Here is a 13,778-nt window from a genome sequence, read left to right as displayed (position 1 = left end):
TAGAGCTGATTCATTTTAGAATAACCTTACTCAAAATTTCTTTTTTGTATGCCATGATCATCCGGTATTAAGTTCATAATGTCTTTTGTAGCCATGGCTAACACGGAAGTATGAGGGAAATACTGAAAAACATCTTATTCCTGCCTTTTTGGTTAAACCTACCAGTACCTATCCATATATTGACAGCTCTGATAATAGGTATTTTTATGCTGATTACTTGAGGTTAACTTATTTTTTTCTGATAGCCTGTGTATCAAAACTGTAGAATTTGGAGGCTTTTTAGAAGGCATAAAAAATGCCGATGCACTTGTAATTCCTACTTTTTTTTTTTTTTAAAAAAAAAAGGTCATTTCATCTACCTTGAGTCTTCAGGATTTAGACTTAGCTCAAGATCGAACTTGGAATATACATTTATTTTTCTTTTTAGCAAATGTAGTAAATAGTATTTTATATGTGGAAAAGAAATATTTAGAACATCAGTGCAATTATCTTGTCTTAATGTGCTCTTGTGATATTGAGATGTATAGTTTTGTTTTGGTTCTCTTTCTACTTTTTATCTTTTTAAAATACTTTTTCATATTTTTATAGATTTTTTTTTTATTAGTGAAGGAAATTTTTTTTTTTAAGAGTGGAGGTATGGGACTAGTGTAGAGGATAATAAGCCATAAATAGCACATAAATAAAACTTGTTTTTTAAAGGCAGTTTGGAAAAGATAGAAGGAGATGTCATAGGCTCAGAAGAAAGGGTGGATTAGCTCAAAAGAAGGCAGGCCCCTCTAATGAGGAACTCCTTGTTAAGGCCTGTGGACTATGGTGGGTAAAAAGAACAGAAGGGCTTGTTGTCTGCTGAGAGTAATATTATAAAGTCCTGAGCTGCTTTCTAAAAGGATTTTAGTAGAAGTGGAGAAAGACGTGTGTGGTAAAGTCCTCGTAGTGACAGAACTTACTCTTCAAAGTTTCTGCTGGAGTAGATTGTGTGTTCTATACAAGGAAGATACTCAGATAAAAAATAATCCAGAATTACACTGTCTGGTTTTATTTTAAGAGGAGGCAGGCAAAGACAAGCCAAAATATTATCGATCAGTAGCTGCTGTGATAAATGTGATTGAGTGTCCAATCTTTGGGAGATGCTCACAGTATGACTTTTCATGAAGGATTAATTCCTTTGGGTTTCTTTTTAGAGATAAGGATTTTGTAATGGATGAAAGTGTCTTATGAATCTTCCCCAACTTTTCTGCCTCACACCCGTAATTTAATCTCCATGCTTGGGTTTAATCTTCACAACGCAGAATAAAATTGGGTAAGCATGACTATAGCAATGCATAAAGTGTCTCAGCAGTTGAGATGGTCTGAAAGATGACAAATCTTTTGACTAGAGCCCTAGTGTGAAGCAGGGGGTGCATTTAAAAAGAAAAAAGGTTATGCACAATCCAACTAGAATATGAAGAAAAAGGTGATGGAGTGGCATACTGCATTGTGTAATATGTTGCATTAACACACTTTATTTCTTGTCATTGTTGATCAAAATAATTTTCAGGCACGAAGATGGGAAGTTCTGGTGTAGTATTGGACTTGCAGATTCCTAGAAAAGGAATTTCATGTTGGTGGAGTATTTCCATGTTAGCGAGAAATGCTAGTGGGAATTGTATTGTTACAGAATTTAACTTCTTTGAGATTATGGAAATAGTGCTAGTGATGACATGGTTTATAATTCAGTAATTGCTAGCCCAGTAATTTAGTCACCAAATTGTTACTGAATCAACAGGAGGTGATGCTATTTTAGACTTCGTATGGAGGTAACGAGATCTTTGTAGAATTGCTTCTGGAAAATCAACTTGTGTTGTGAGTTCTCAAACTATTTCATAAATTCTGGGTGAAGATCATTGGTGTCGGAGGCATGCTTTTAGATAACTCTGCTGTTGGCTAACATTATAGAGACAGTTTATCTGATTATGATGGAGGCCAGGGATTTATGCTGCTAGCACTGCTAGAATTAAGTCATTTTATATTATGTGGTCTTCATTAAGGGGAAATATTGTAGGAAAACACTCTAGATTTAATTGGATGAATAATCACTTCAGTACAGTTAAATATTAGCTACTGCTCCGGGGATGAAGAAAAAGGCGAGAATCGCACCTTGAAAAAGCTGAGTTGCACCATGAAAAGTCTGTCAGAATGGCATGAAAAAAGTTCTTCAGCTATGTAAATAAAAGCAAATGCATTTGTTGTATGGAGGGCATGGTAGGATTTAAGCATGAACCCCAAATTAAGTTAATTCTTACACTGAAACAGTGTAATATAGCCTGTCATTTTTCCTCAAGGTTCTTTATGAAGGAAATGAGGGTATGGAGATAGCTACAGCTGTAGTAATAAAAGCAGCCATCTCGAATGGGGAACCAGGGATCACTGACTATTGAAAGGAACTGAGTTTAGCAATAGGGGGGGGTGTATGTGGTGGTGGTGGGGGGTGTTTTACCAAATCTATGCAGTCAGGATTTGTTTGAAAAACAGCTAATGTGGTACTAACTGGAATTGAATATGAAGGTGAGTATCCAGGCTGCTACAACAGTGTGGAGGACACTGAAGAAAAGTAAAATGCTAAGTAGAAATTTAAGCAAGCTGCAGCATGGATTAACTCATCCCTTCTGCTATTGCTCCAGTCCTCAAGATGGAAAGTTCTGGGTTCAGCTGCAAAGAACAAGAGCTCCTGCTGTTGACTTGGAGCTTACCAGGTGAAGTTGTCAGAGGGAGAGCAGGAGAACCTGAATAGACCTTAGAATGACTGCATTACGAGAGTGGGTATTTTTGGTGACTTGTTAACTGTATTGGTTATTTAAACCAACGTGTTGCTTTGTCAGCTAAGTAGTAATGCACAGAACAGTCATTGAAGAGGACAGAAACTTCCATAGGAAGTCTTGCTGGGACTCTGTCACTTGATCTGAGCCTCGTGTCATGCTACTGTGGAAGAAGGCAAACTTGATCTTAGGTTATGCTGGTTGTGATGTATTTTTGGTGAGTGCAACAGAGTGTTCGTGGCACTGATTCTGAGACTTCATCTAAATTTGTTTATGTAGTGCTATGTGATCATGGGACATAGAGAAATTAAAAAAAAAAATAAAAGCAGTATGGTGAGATTAAAATTTCGGCTTGTTTAGAGCAAAATTAAGGCTGAAAAGGGAAACGGTTATAAATACCATATTTTATGAGGGTAATAATACTAGAGATACAAAGAAACTTGTTGAATCTGGGAAACAATGTTGTCACAGGTGGGCGTAAATAGATTATAACTTTACCTAAATTGTAGTTTAGAAAGCTTTTAACAATTGTGAGGTGGTGGAATGAGCTGCCAGGAGGAATAGTGAGAACAAAAAACTTAAAAGGGGCGTTGGAAATCTTACAAGAGGAATATGTTGCCTGAGATGGAGATTGGATTCAGAGAGAGAGTTTCTTACAGTGCTTGGCTGTTGGAGTGGGCTGTCTTGCTGGGATAGTCTGTCCTTTTGCTCAGTATTATAAAAACAAAGCTGTGAAAGAAAACTGTTTCAGTTGCTCTTTGGTCAGGCAATTTATATGAACAGTAGCAGGAAGTAAAATAAATCTAAAATACGTTTAAAAACATAATTTCATCAGTTATATTAATAACTTCCTTTCTCTGATGTCTTAGCTAAAGTCATGAAAGATAATGCAAGATCTGATGTTGAGCTTAAAACAAAAAGCTAGTTTATAAATATAAATTGGTAAAACAGAACCATTACATTTAGTATTTAACTGACTTTTGATTTTGGAGGTGCCTGCTTAGTTCTTAATTTGTAGTGTGGTTGAATTTTTGTTTTTTGAAGTGCAGTTCTTGGCCTCAACTATGCAGTTGGACATGCTGCCTCATTTGTGTGGGTTGAAGGGTTCTTATCCGAGTTTTAAAGACAAATGTGTGTAACCATAGATGTAAAAAGCTTGCAAATCACCATTGGATTAATTTAGTGAAACTTTTAATTAGGATCTTTTACATGGTGAATCTTAAACTTTGTTTTTTCTTTGAGCACCTCTGTGAGCATCTCTGGTCAGAAGAGCATACTTTTTGGTGAGGGGGGACTGAATCTATAGAATATTTACAGGAAGGAAATAGATGTATTCTCTCCACTGTTGTTCAGTGAATTCTGCATCCTTAATGGTTTACATCATTGGTAAATCCAAGAACCAGTTGATGACAACCATCTGCTTTATCTGACTTAACTCTTCTGTCATAGCTGCCAGCAACCAAGTTTACTCTGAGGGAGAAGTGCAGCTGCACGAGGCTTTTTGGTGTATAACTAGTTGGAACAATTTTAAAGGATCTGGGAATATGATATGATTTAAAAAAACAAAACAAAACAAAAAACAAAAACCAAAACAAAACAAACCACAACATCGGATTCAGAAAATTTGTATTACAGTCAGTGAGCATGGTATACAGAGGTAGCAGAATGGATAAACCTGTAATTACTTACATCTAAAAACTTTGGTATATCTTTCTAAAAGGAGATTCTGCTTTGCATCCTCCCCAAAATGTTATTGGCCAGAAGATTTGTGTGAATTTCACTAACACTGCTTTCTGGACTTGGGAAGCAAATTCAATGGAGTAGCTCTGGCTAAACACTTCTGAGAATCAGTTTCTGGAAAACATATGTTTTTTTCAGTATCAAAATACAGTGTTTTTATTTCGTAGGCAAGTTGATATGGGGTGTGAAAATGTTGGGGAGGTGATGATGAAATTCAAGTATATAAATAAATTGTACCTTACGCCTAAATATTAAAGATAAACATAATCTTAAGCAAGACTACAGTATTATGTTTAGATCATCATATTGTTTAAAAATAGTGAGCACTCCATTTGGGGAAGTCTTTCTATATTCCAAGGAAAGTGACAATCATGTCTATTTAATTAAATTACTCTAAAGAAGAAACAAAACAGTGTGTAACTTGGTCAATTTAATTTTATAGATTAAGATATGTAGAATTAGTAGCTGATTTGAAAGATCATGGTCTTCTAAAAATGTAATCAACTTAATATTTAACTTTAAATACTATATAGCTGGGTTGCTTATTTTAGTGATGATACAAATAATATTGAAATTTCTACTGCTTCACAAATAGTCTATTTTTAATGAAGTAAAATTTCAAATGGAAGCTAGCTATTCATTTTAGGTTACTATATTTTACATTTTTTATTTATGTATCTTTTACAAGCTATTAGTCTAAAAATATAAAATACCGTGTTGTGGGGGAAATCTGTATGTCAAATGCTTACTTATGATTCTTTGTTTCTCTGTTTATTTTTAAGACGAGCAAAAATCAAATTAAAGTAGATCTTGTAGATGAGAATTTTACAGAATTAAGAGGAGAAATAGCAGGACCTCCGGACACACCATATGAAGGCAAGTAATGTTTTTGTGTAATCATTGTATACTTTAAATCATGTGTCTTGAGATGCTTTGTTTGTAAAATCAATTTGCAGCATAAAAATGTAGAACTACATATTTTAAAATAGTCTGATTTAAAAAAAAAAAAATAGAAATTTTAAGCTTGAAAAATATTTTGATTCAACTTCTGTGTTGCCTAAAGACTGTTCCACAGTAGGATAGACTATCTCATATCGAAGGCTTATTCACAGGTATAAGCTGTGCAGCGTAACTGGTATAATTCTGACTTCTAGTTGCTTGTTTACTGTCTTGACAGTTTAAGATCCTTAGCAGCATCAAGAAACTGAACTTCAGAATCTAATGTACCTGTACGTGTATTTCTGTGATCTAATCTGGTGGTCATTCAAAAACACGTTGGGTTTTTCTATCTCAAGGAGAGATGCCATTATATGATAAATTTGGGATTAATGTTGGACATCCATGGGTCCCAATACTTAATTTATACTAGAGTGGGGGACTCTCTAGTAGAACTTCATGTCTATAGCTCTCTCCAAAAATAACACCTTATTGACTTTTCTTGTTTAATAAAGCTGGTATCAGTAATTGTGTATCTCTTCAGTCTGGAAAAAGCAGATAAGTTATTACATATAGAAACTTTAACAGCAGCTAATACAGTGTACTTCTGAGTAGTTTGGTATCCCTGATGTAGTTCTGGTGCTTGTAAACTTTCTGTTTATATATAATATGTATGGAGCTAGCAGACAGACCTTCTATTAAACTTTCTTGGTGATAAACTAAGATTTTTGTTTTAAAATTTTTTTTTTTTTACCTTTTTGGTTAACTGTAAATGGAGTTCTATTCAACTTTTACATGCCAGGTACCTACTTTGATTTGAATTTGAGCTTCCAGTAAAAAAAAAAAAAAAAATCCTCAGGGAATGTTACAGGCAAATAAATTGTTTTGTTGGGAATTAGAATAATTTTCCAAGTTTTCGGTTGCTCTAGTTGCTCCATGGCTTGGAGCTATGAGTGGGATTTGAGTATTGTCCAGAGACCAGACAAGTGCCATTTGTCATTATTTTCAAAAATAAATGCTCATTGAGTGGGGAAAATACCTGAGCATTGCTGTATAGGTGTAGGTGTATATGCGCTCCAAAGCGTTAATGGCTACTGATGGAAATGTGGTGTTTGCCCCTTTACTAAGGAGGACATTCCTTGTGATTGCTTCTCTGGGCTAGGAGCTGCTGGTGCAGCAGCACTGGACTTGAGAGCAGGGAGAGTCTCCCCAGTGTTGTGTTGTGTGTCCTGTCCCATGTCTGTCTGTCTGTGTGTGTGTCCCATGTCCTGTCCCGTCTCACCCCCTGCCCTGCTGGGGCCTAGGGCAGGTAAAGGCTGAGGAAACAGCCTAACAGAGGTTGATAGTGGAGAAATATTGGGCAGCGGTAGAAGGTATCGGAAGCTGAGGAGAAAGGAAATAAAGAGTAGAAAAGCAGAAGCATCTGTAATGGTAAGGATGCTCCCCTCCAGAATTTGAGTCCCAGAGTTCCTCTGCTGTCTAGCAAATACTGGCAGTCTCCCTCCCTTCCTCCCCCCATGTGTCTCTATCATCATCTCATCAGCCACTAGTGTTTAGCTGACAGAAGATAATGTCTGGAAAGAAGATAAATTTCTTCTGGTTATAACATGAGCCTTTAATTTAAAAGGAGAACTATGCTGCGGACCTAAAATACAGAGTCATGCTGGTGACCTATTTGGAACTGGATCATTCTGTTTAGTGTAATAGTTCTTTTGCAAATACAGTTGATCTTGTAAAACCAGGTCTTGTATACAGATGTTAAGATGTTGCAAAATTAGGTAATTGGATACTAGGAAACATCTGATTGGGGGGGGGGGAGGGTGTTGTTTTGGGGGTTTTCGGTGTTTGGTTTTTTTTTGTTTTGTTTTGCTTTGTTTTGTTTTGTTTTTTTCATTCAAACAGAATTAATCTTCCTTGGCTTAGTTGGTTTGTCATAGCTTGCCATTGTTTTTTCCCTCCAGGTCAGCATTACCTCGGCTTATAAAATGGACCTTTTTTGGAGAGTGTATTGAGAGTTATTTGAAATGAAAGGTGTATTCACATGTCACAAAAATTTTAAAACTGTATATCAGTTAATGAAAAGAGTAAAAAAAGATTTGAATGCCTGTCTGCTGAACGGGGTTCTGTGTGATGCTGGATAATTCGGGAACACCAAAATTTCAAAAGCCAAGCATTGTGTATTTGCATGTTCAGCATATCCAGCTAATGAAAATCAGCAATATGTGTTTAGTGTGGAATTTGTTGATGTGAAATGCCTGCATGAATACTTATATACATATGAGTACATTTAATGATGAAGATATAGTAAATATCCCTTTTGGGGGGCTAAAACTTTGTATTCTGATTATGGCAGGGATGTCATTGAAAAGTAATGTGATTGTATGCTTGCTTTAATCTAGAAGGCATAGGCATCAAAGAGAAAATGAAAGTTACTGGCAGCCTGATTTCTGGCATTCCCTGACACTGGAGTAATTTACTTTGGAATGTAAATATTTCTGTAACATAGTTTTATGCATTTATTCCCTTATGTAATTATGAAGGGCTTGCCAGTGTTTGTAGTTTACATTTTATGACTAATGCAGTAATGCATGCTGCATAATTACTGACTGATCTCCTGTCATCTGTAGTCTGAACAATGACACAGCAAGAAGGGCTTTATGAAGAAAAGCTAATTAATGGAGTAATACAGGTCAGACAATTCCTTGATACAGGAGGGAATTCTAGGTCCATTGTGAAGTGAAAGAACAGTAATATTTATTGTTGACCACAGTTGGTGAGGTATCTGAAAACAAACCACTGCTGCAAAATTCTTTTATAGGTGATGTCAGGACATTGGTTTAAGTATGACTGAGAGGAAGAATGCCATCTATTGTTGACAAATTTTACAGCTTTATTTTTCTGTCAGTAGTGTCAACTGATACTGATCGATTAGCAGAATACTGCAAGACACAACTTCAATTGAAACATGTTTGCATCCCATGTTAAAGCATGTATGTTTGGAGAGAGGGGCTTTGCAAGTCTAAATTAATGGCTGCTTGGTTTTACTTGATTCAAGAGCTTTTCAAGAATAGGTTGGTTTTGGGGGTTGCTTTTTTTTTTTTTTTTTTTTTTTTAAACCCTGTGCAACCATGGTTTTAATTTCAGGCCAAGTTCATGTGTGAGCCACAATAATAGCAAAATTTATAGTAGGGTATTTCTCCAAGAAAAATAGTTAAAACTTGCTCTAACTCTATTGTGAGACATATGCTCCAGGAGTAGTACAGAAGGTATATTCTGCCATTACTGTTTAATTTAATCTCAAATATTAAATAGCTATGAAAAAGCCATACAAGTGCATACTCCTCTAATAAAAAAAATCTGCAGAAATATTGGCATGCAGAAGTTAGTATGCTAGTCACTTGCTTTTTAAAGTAGTATTAAGGAAATTATGTCCAGATTTGTTCAGTTTAAGTCTTCAAGCCTATATTATTAATTGTAAACGTCAGTGCATTACAACAATACTGTGTAAGTAATATTACTAACTCAGTAGTCCCTGCAGTTTTAAAATCTTTTGGACTTGTATATTCCAGGTGGAAAAATTTGGTGGTTGAATAGCCTGTTATGCAGACAGCTATAGTAGTCTGTCTTTTAAAGGCAAGCAGAAGAAATGGTAATACCTAAGGATAGGTTTTAATTACCTTACAGAATGGTGTGGCAGTAAAATCATACCGAGACTGATGAATTTTTGCAATCCAGGAACAGTGTAATTATTCTATTTCTTAGGAAAAATTGCTGCTGAATTATGCTTTAATTCAGACAAAAGGAAAAGCAGACTTCCTTAAGGTCTGTTGCTGATGTACGTGTTTTCGAATATATTTTGCCCATGATGTCCTGTAAGCAGACAAGTGATCAACTTAGCCATTGACTATTATAATTTTGGATTTATTGGCCTTTCTTCTATTGTATTTTCTGTAAATCTTCTCAAGTTACTATAGTATTAAGAGAGAAAAATCAGCTGTAGAAAGTAGTATAAAATGCCAAACTGGTATTAATCAGTTTCAGGTGTAGTGTATTAGACTGAGTTGCATTTTAAGTCAGGGGTGTTGGTAGCAGCTGATGTGCATTTTGGCATAGATAAAAAGGTGCCATAGACTAAATGTTCAGAGTATTCCTTTGAGGTATTTTTCCTGCATGTGAATATTGCTGCTTGTGTTAAGACTCCTTAAGAGCTGGTTTTGTATAGAGGGATGTGCAACAGAGTAAATAAATCACTCTTGAAATCCAAGAGGAAACAGATTGCAGATACTTCAACTCTAATTCAAGGAAAATGATATATTTTAACAAAGTGTATTGAGGGAGGGGGAAGACTTCTGTCTGAAAGAACAGCACTAGGATGAGGAAAAAAAATTTGCAAGTGAGGAGAAATGCATTCAGTTTCTATAAAAGTTAAATGTCTACATTGGTAGACATGGTTTGTTATGCTCTTCTTTTTGTCATTAAGCTGCTGCCTGGCAAATGATCTTCAGTGCACAGGTTTGGGGTTTTTTTTTTTTTGAGGTTTTTGAGGTTGCTACAGAAGGCATAAGTATTGATAGTAAACTTGAATGTCAGCAAAACTGTAGTTGGAGTAGACACAGGTAATGATACTGTAACAGGGAGAGAAAAATGAGAAATGTTTAGGAAAGGGCAGTAGAGGGTGGTTCAGTCCGCCAAGCTCATACTGTCCTTTATTGCATGGTGTAATCCTACAAACTATATTAATAGTACTAGTGTATCAAAGTGTTTGCAGAACTGGAATAGAAATAACTACTTCAGACAATAATGTAGAACATAGTAGAAGTAACATTGAAGCCTTCTTTATTTTTTTTTCTCCCAAAGTGTGGGAGCTTTTCTTAAATGATTTAGTTGAACGTTCTTCAGTTCCAGAAAGCTTAAAATTAAATACAGTTAATTTCAGTTGTGTAATTCAAAGAAAATTTATTGGCATTAGGTATCAGAAAATAATCAAAATAGTGTAATATACCATGTTCAGCCTGAATGTTCCTGTGGCCTATTGTTTCATCTGTTTGGGGGACATTTGGTTCATATTTTGTTTTTTTTCACTAAAATAGAGCATGGAAGTTGCAACGTTGGAAACAAGAAATTATAGGAGAATGTACACATTAAATATACCTAAGAAATTCAGATTCTGGTTTGCATAAGCAAATATAACTTTATTACGTTGTCTTTATATGCATTACTCTATAACATATATGAAATTTAGAAGTCTCTTCTAGCTAATACTTCTGAGTAAATTTTAATTACTTGAAAACCTGTCCATTTAGAAACATACGCTTTATTGTCACGAAAGACAAAGCTTGAATAATGTTCTTTTGTTTTAATTTGTAACTTGTTCTTGTCTTTTGCAGGTGGAAGGTATCAACTAGAGATAAAAATTCCAGAAACATATCCATTTAATCCTCCTAAGGTACTGTAAATGCTTTTTGGGATAAAATAATTTGGCTAACAAGTTGGGTTTGAATGTTCTTATTTATTTGCCTGTGTGCGTATTCTCTTTGTAGTACCCATCTTCCCTTTTTTTTTTTTTTTTTTTTCCCCCCCCCACCTCTTTCCCTTCTTCTAGTCAGGCATTGGAGCTGTCATGTTTAGGTAGAAATAATGTAGGATGCATAGCTGTATCCAGTCAGAAGTACACTCCGATTATTCCTTGAAGTACAAACCAGCAAATTCTGGGGAGGAGCTTGTGGCTTATTATTGACCCTCTATGTAATTTCTTTTTGGCAAGATAAATGCAGTTTTCAGATAGCCGTGCTCTCTACATCAAGTAAAACTATCTTCCCTCCCCCTCAGTATCACTGAATAAATGCTGTAATATATAATTATTGATTCTCTTGCTCCATAAGTTATATTTAGTAGAGTCTTGGGTCTAACCTATCCCGTTTCCAGTAATAATTAAATAGTGAGGTGTACAGTTGTGTGACTTGAAAGAACCAATAGAGAAATGTAAGGGTCTTACAGCAACTCTTTTGAAGGAATGCATAAAACATGCATATGGATGAGAGACCAGAGAAACAGCTGTGAAGTCACTCATACATTTTTTTGCAACTTACTACCCTTTCAGCCTTACTGTATCTTTGTAGCACTTTAAATTTGTGATTCCACTTCCTTCCCAAGTGCATCAATCTGAAGAGTGGTGTTCCCAGCCACGTGCAGCTGGAACTATATATTCCTGTGCCTTGATGTAGTCCCTTCCTCAGTGGCTTGTGATGAATCAGCGGACTCCTGAGTTGTCTGACTCAGCTTCTTGATTGGTTTTCTGTTTGTCTGAAAGATGTCTTTGAACTAAGAACGAGTCCTAGATCCTGATTGTTTTCACCCTGGTATGTAATACAGAGGAAGAAGGGAGAGGTGCCAGTGGCTTGTAGGTCCTTGGCTCTTGTCCTTTGAAGAACTTCCTTGAGATTGGAGTGAAGGACACAGAAAGTCTTAATGAAATGTCTGTTGGTTTCAGTTATTTTCATCTGCACGTGTTCTGGCAGGAGCTAAAATAAGGAGAGCTGAAACAGGTTTAGACACTGAAAGATGGGTCTGTGGACCATGGTCTGATTGCTGCTTTAGGGCTTGATGGTTTCCATTTATAGACAGCTGATAGAAGCTCAGTGCGCTGTAGCATAGTACTACTTATTCTGGAGTCTGTAGTCTGGAATTGAAGGCCTTTTTGCTTGTGTCTAGCCCGGCCTTTCATGTGAAAGATTTCTTTATCTTGTCCAGTATGTGCTTTGACAGCCATTGTTAGCTGTCATTCACTGTGAGAAATCACCTAGTATTTACATGGCTTTTTACATTTTCAAAGTGATTTGGAGAGTTGAGCTAGTTAGCAAGTGGCTCAGCTGACATGATCTCTTCTGTCCTGGACGGCAGAACTGTTATGGTATTGCCTATTTATACACCATGATTGTACTGATTTTATTATAGCCCTGTATGTACGGTCTTTTGTTGTGATACCTGACAAATAATGTGCTCTCTGCACTGATTTGCTTGCAGATCAGAGGAAAAAGTTGAAATATCTGTGCTATACATAAAATGTTTGTCAGAAGTTTGGGGTGAGGAGCTAGAGATGAGAAACAGAGAGACAGGTCAAAGTCATTAGAAGGCAGTTAAAGTGCAACCTGAAATAAGGGGTTTGAAGAAAATGAAGGAGAATTTTCTAAAGGCATGTACATATTCCTTTCAGAGGACAGCTTTGGGTTTTGAGACTTTTAAAAGAAAATGCTGCTTTTAGCTTCCTCAGTGTCTTAAAAAAAAAATCATGCTTTGTGATCATGAATGCACTTTATTTTAGTGTAAAAATATGGACGTGATCAATGAGTGAATGCTGGGACTAGATCCTTTCAACAGCAAAGAAAAATAATTGTAATCTGGTTAAGTTTTGGTTTGTTGAAGAGCTTTCTGCTCATGAGTGATGAGACTGGATGGTTATAGAAGTAGTAGCATTCGTCAAGGAAATTTTTATAATACTTCTGTAGCTACCAATAATGTAGCTGAACAGTGAGAACCAATGCCTACGTTAAGAGTTCAGGGACCTGTTTCACTTGACTGAAAGTGGACTTCTGGCGTTTACGATGCTGGTAGTTTTTAAGTCAGTATTTGACCATCTGCTTATGTCAAAATACTGGTACTGCTGGAGGATATTTCTAAATGATTTTATGTGATGCAGGGATGTGCATACATGACAGTGTGTGGGAGAGCAGTCAGGGATGAGTTTCCTGTCCTCCAACAGGCAGTAGTCTGGCTTCAAGTAAAATAAGGCTCTGTCTAACAAATGGCCTTGCAAACTTGAAGCCTCCTGAAATAAGTGGTATCACATATCTTAGTTCTGTGGTTTAGCTTGATATTTTCTAAATTAGTATATTTCTTTGTAAGATTATTAGAAATGGTGCATTTAAAATATTTACTTAATATATTGCATTTACTAACAATATTTGTTTTCAAAAATTGTCTTCTAGGTGCGGTTTATCACCAAAATATGGCATCCTAATATTAGCTCAGTCACTGGGGCCATTTGTTTGGATATTCTGAAAGATCAATGGTAAGATTCCATATGGATTTAAATGTGCAAAATTGAATATACTACTGTCCTGGATAGAAGACAACAGCTTATATTGCTTTTCACTTTGCATTTGTAATCTGAGATATCCTTAAAGATTACAATATTTCAGTGTAGTATTTCGAGTTGAAAATATGCAAATGAAATGACTGGCTGGTAATTTTGGAAAGTACTAAGTAGATACTATATGCATAGAGAGCTTTTCCAAAAATTTTTACACT

The 13,778-nt window shown here is 35.9% G+C and overlaps 1 protein-coding gene across 2 annotated transcripts in view; it reads left to right on the top strand.

The window, feature by feature from the left end:
• UBE2K (ubiquitin conjugating enzyme E2 K) overlaps positions 1–13,778 on the top strand; it is a 41,443-nt gene that overhangs the window by 14,136 nt on the left and 13,529 nt on the right. The window contains exons 2-4 of one of the 2 annotated variants that reach the window (XM_042807716.1): positions 5,318–5,411; positions 10,859–10,917; positions 13,457–13,539. In XM_042807716.1, coding sequence (XP_042663650.1) covers positions 5,318–5,411; positions 10,859–10,917; positions 13,457–13,539 — 236 coding nt within the window. The remainder of the gene's footprint in view (positions 1–5,317; positions 5,412–10,858; positions 10,918–13,456; positions 13,540–13,778) is intronic. The other variant, XM_042807717.1, reaches the window with a different exon arrangement.

This window comes from Tyto alba, unplaced genomic scaffold (genome assembly GCF_018691265.1).
Source record: "Tyto alba isolate M040663 unplaced genomic scaffold, T.alba_DEE_v4.0 Super-Scaffold_6, whole genome shotgun sequence".
In the NCBI taxonomy this organism is placed as follows: domain Eukaryota; kingdom Metazoa; phylum Chordata; class Aves; order Strigiformes; family Tytonidae; genus Tyto; species Tyto alba.
The sequence above is the reverse complement of the archived record's forward strand: the minus strand, read 5'-3'. Positions and strand labels throughout refer to the sequence as shown.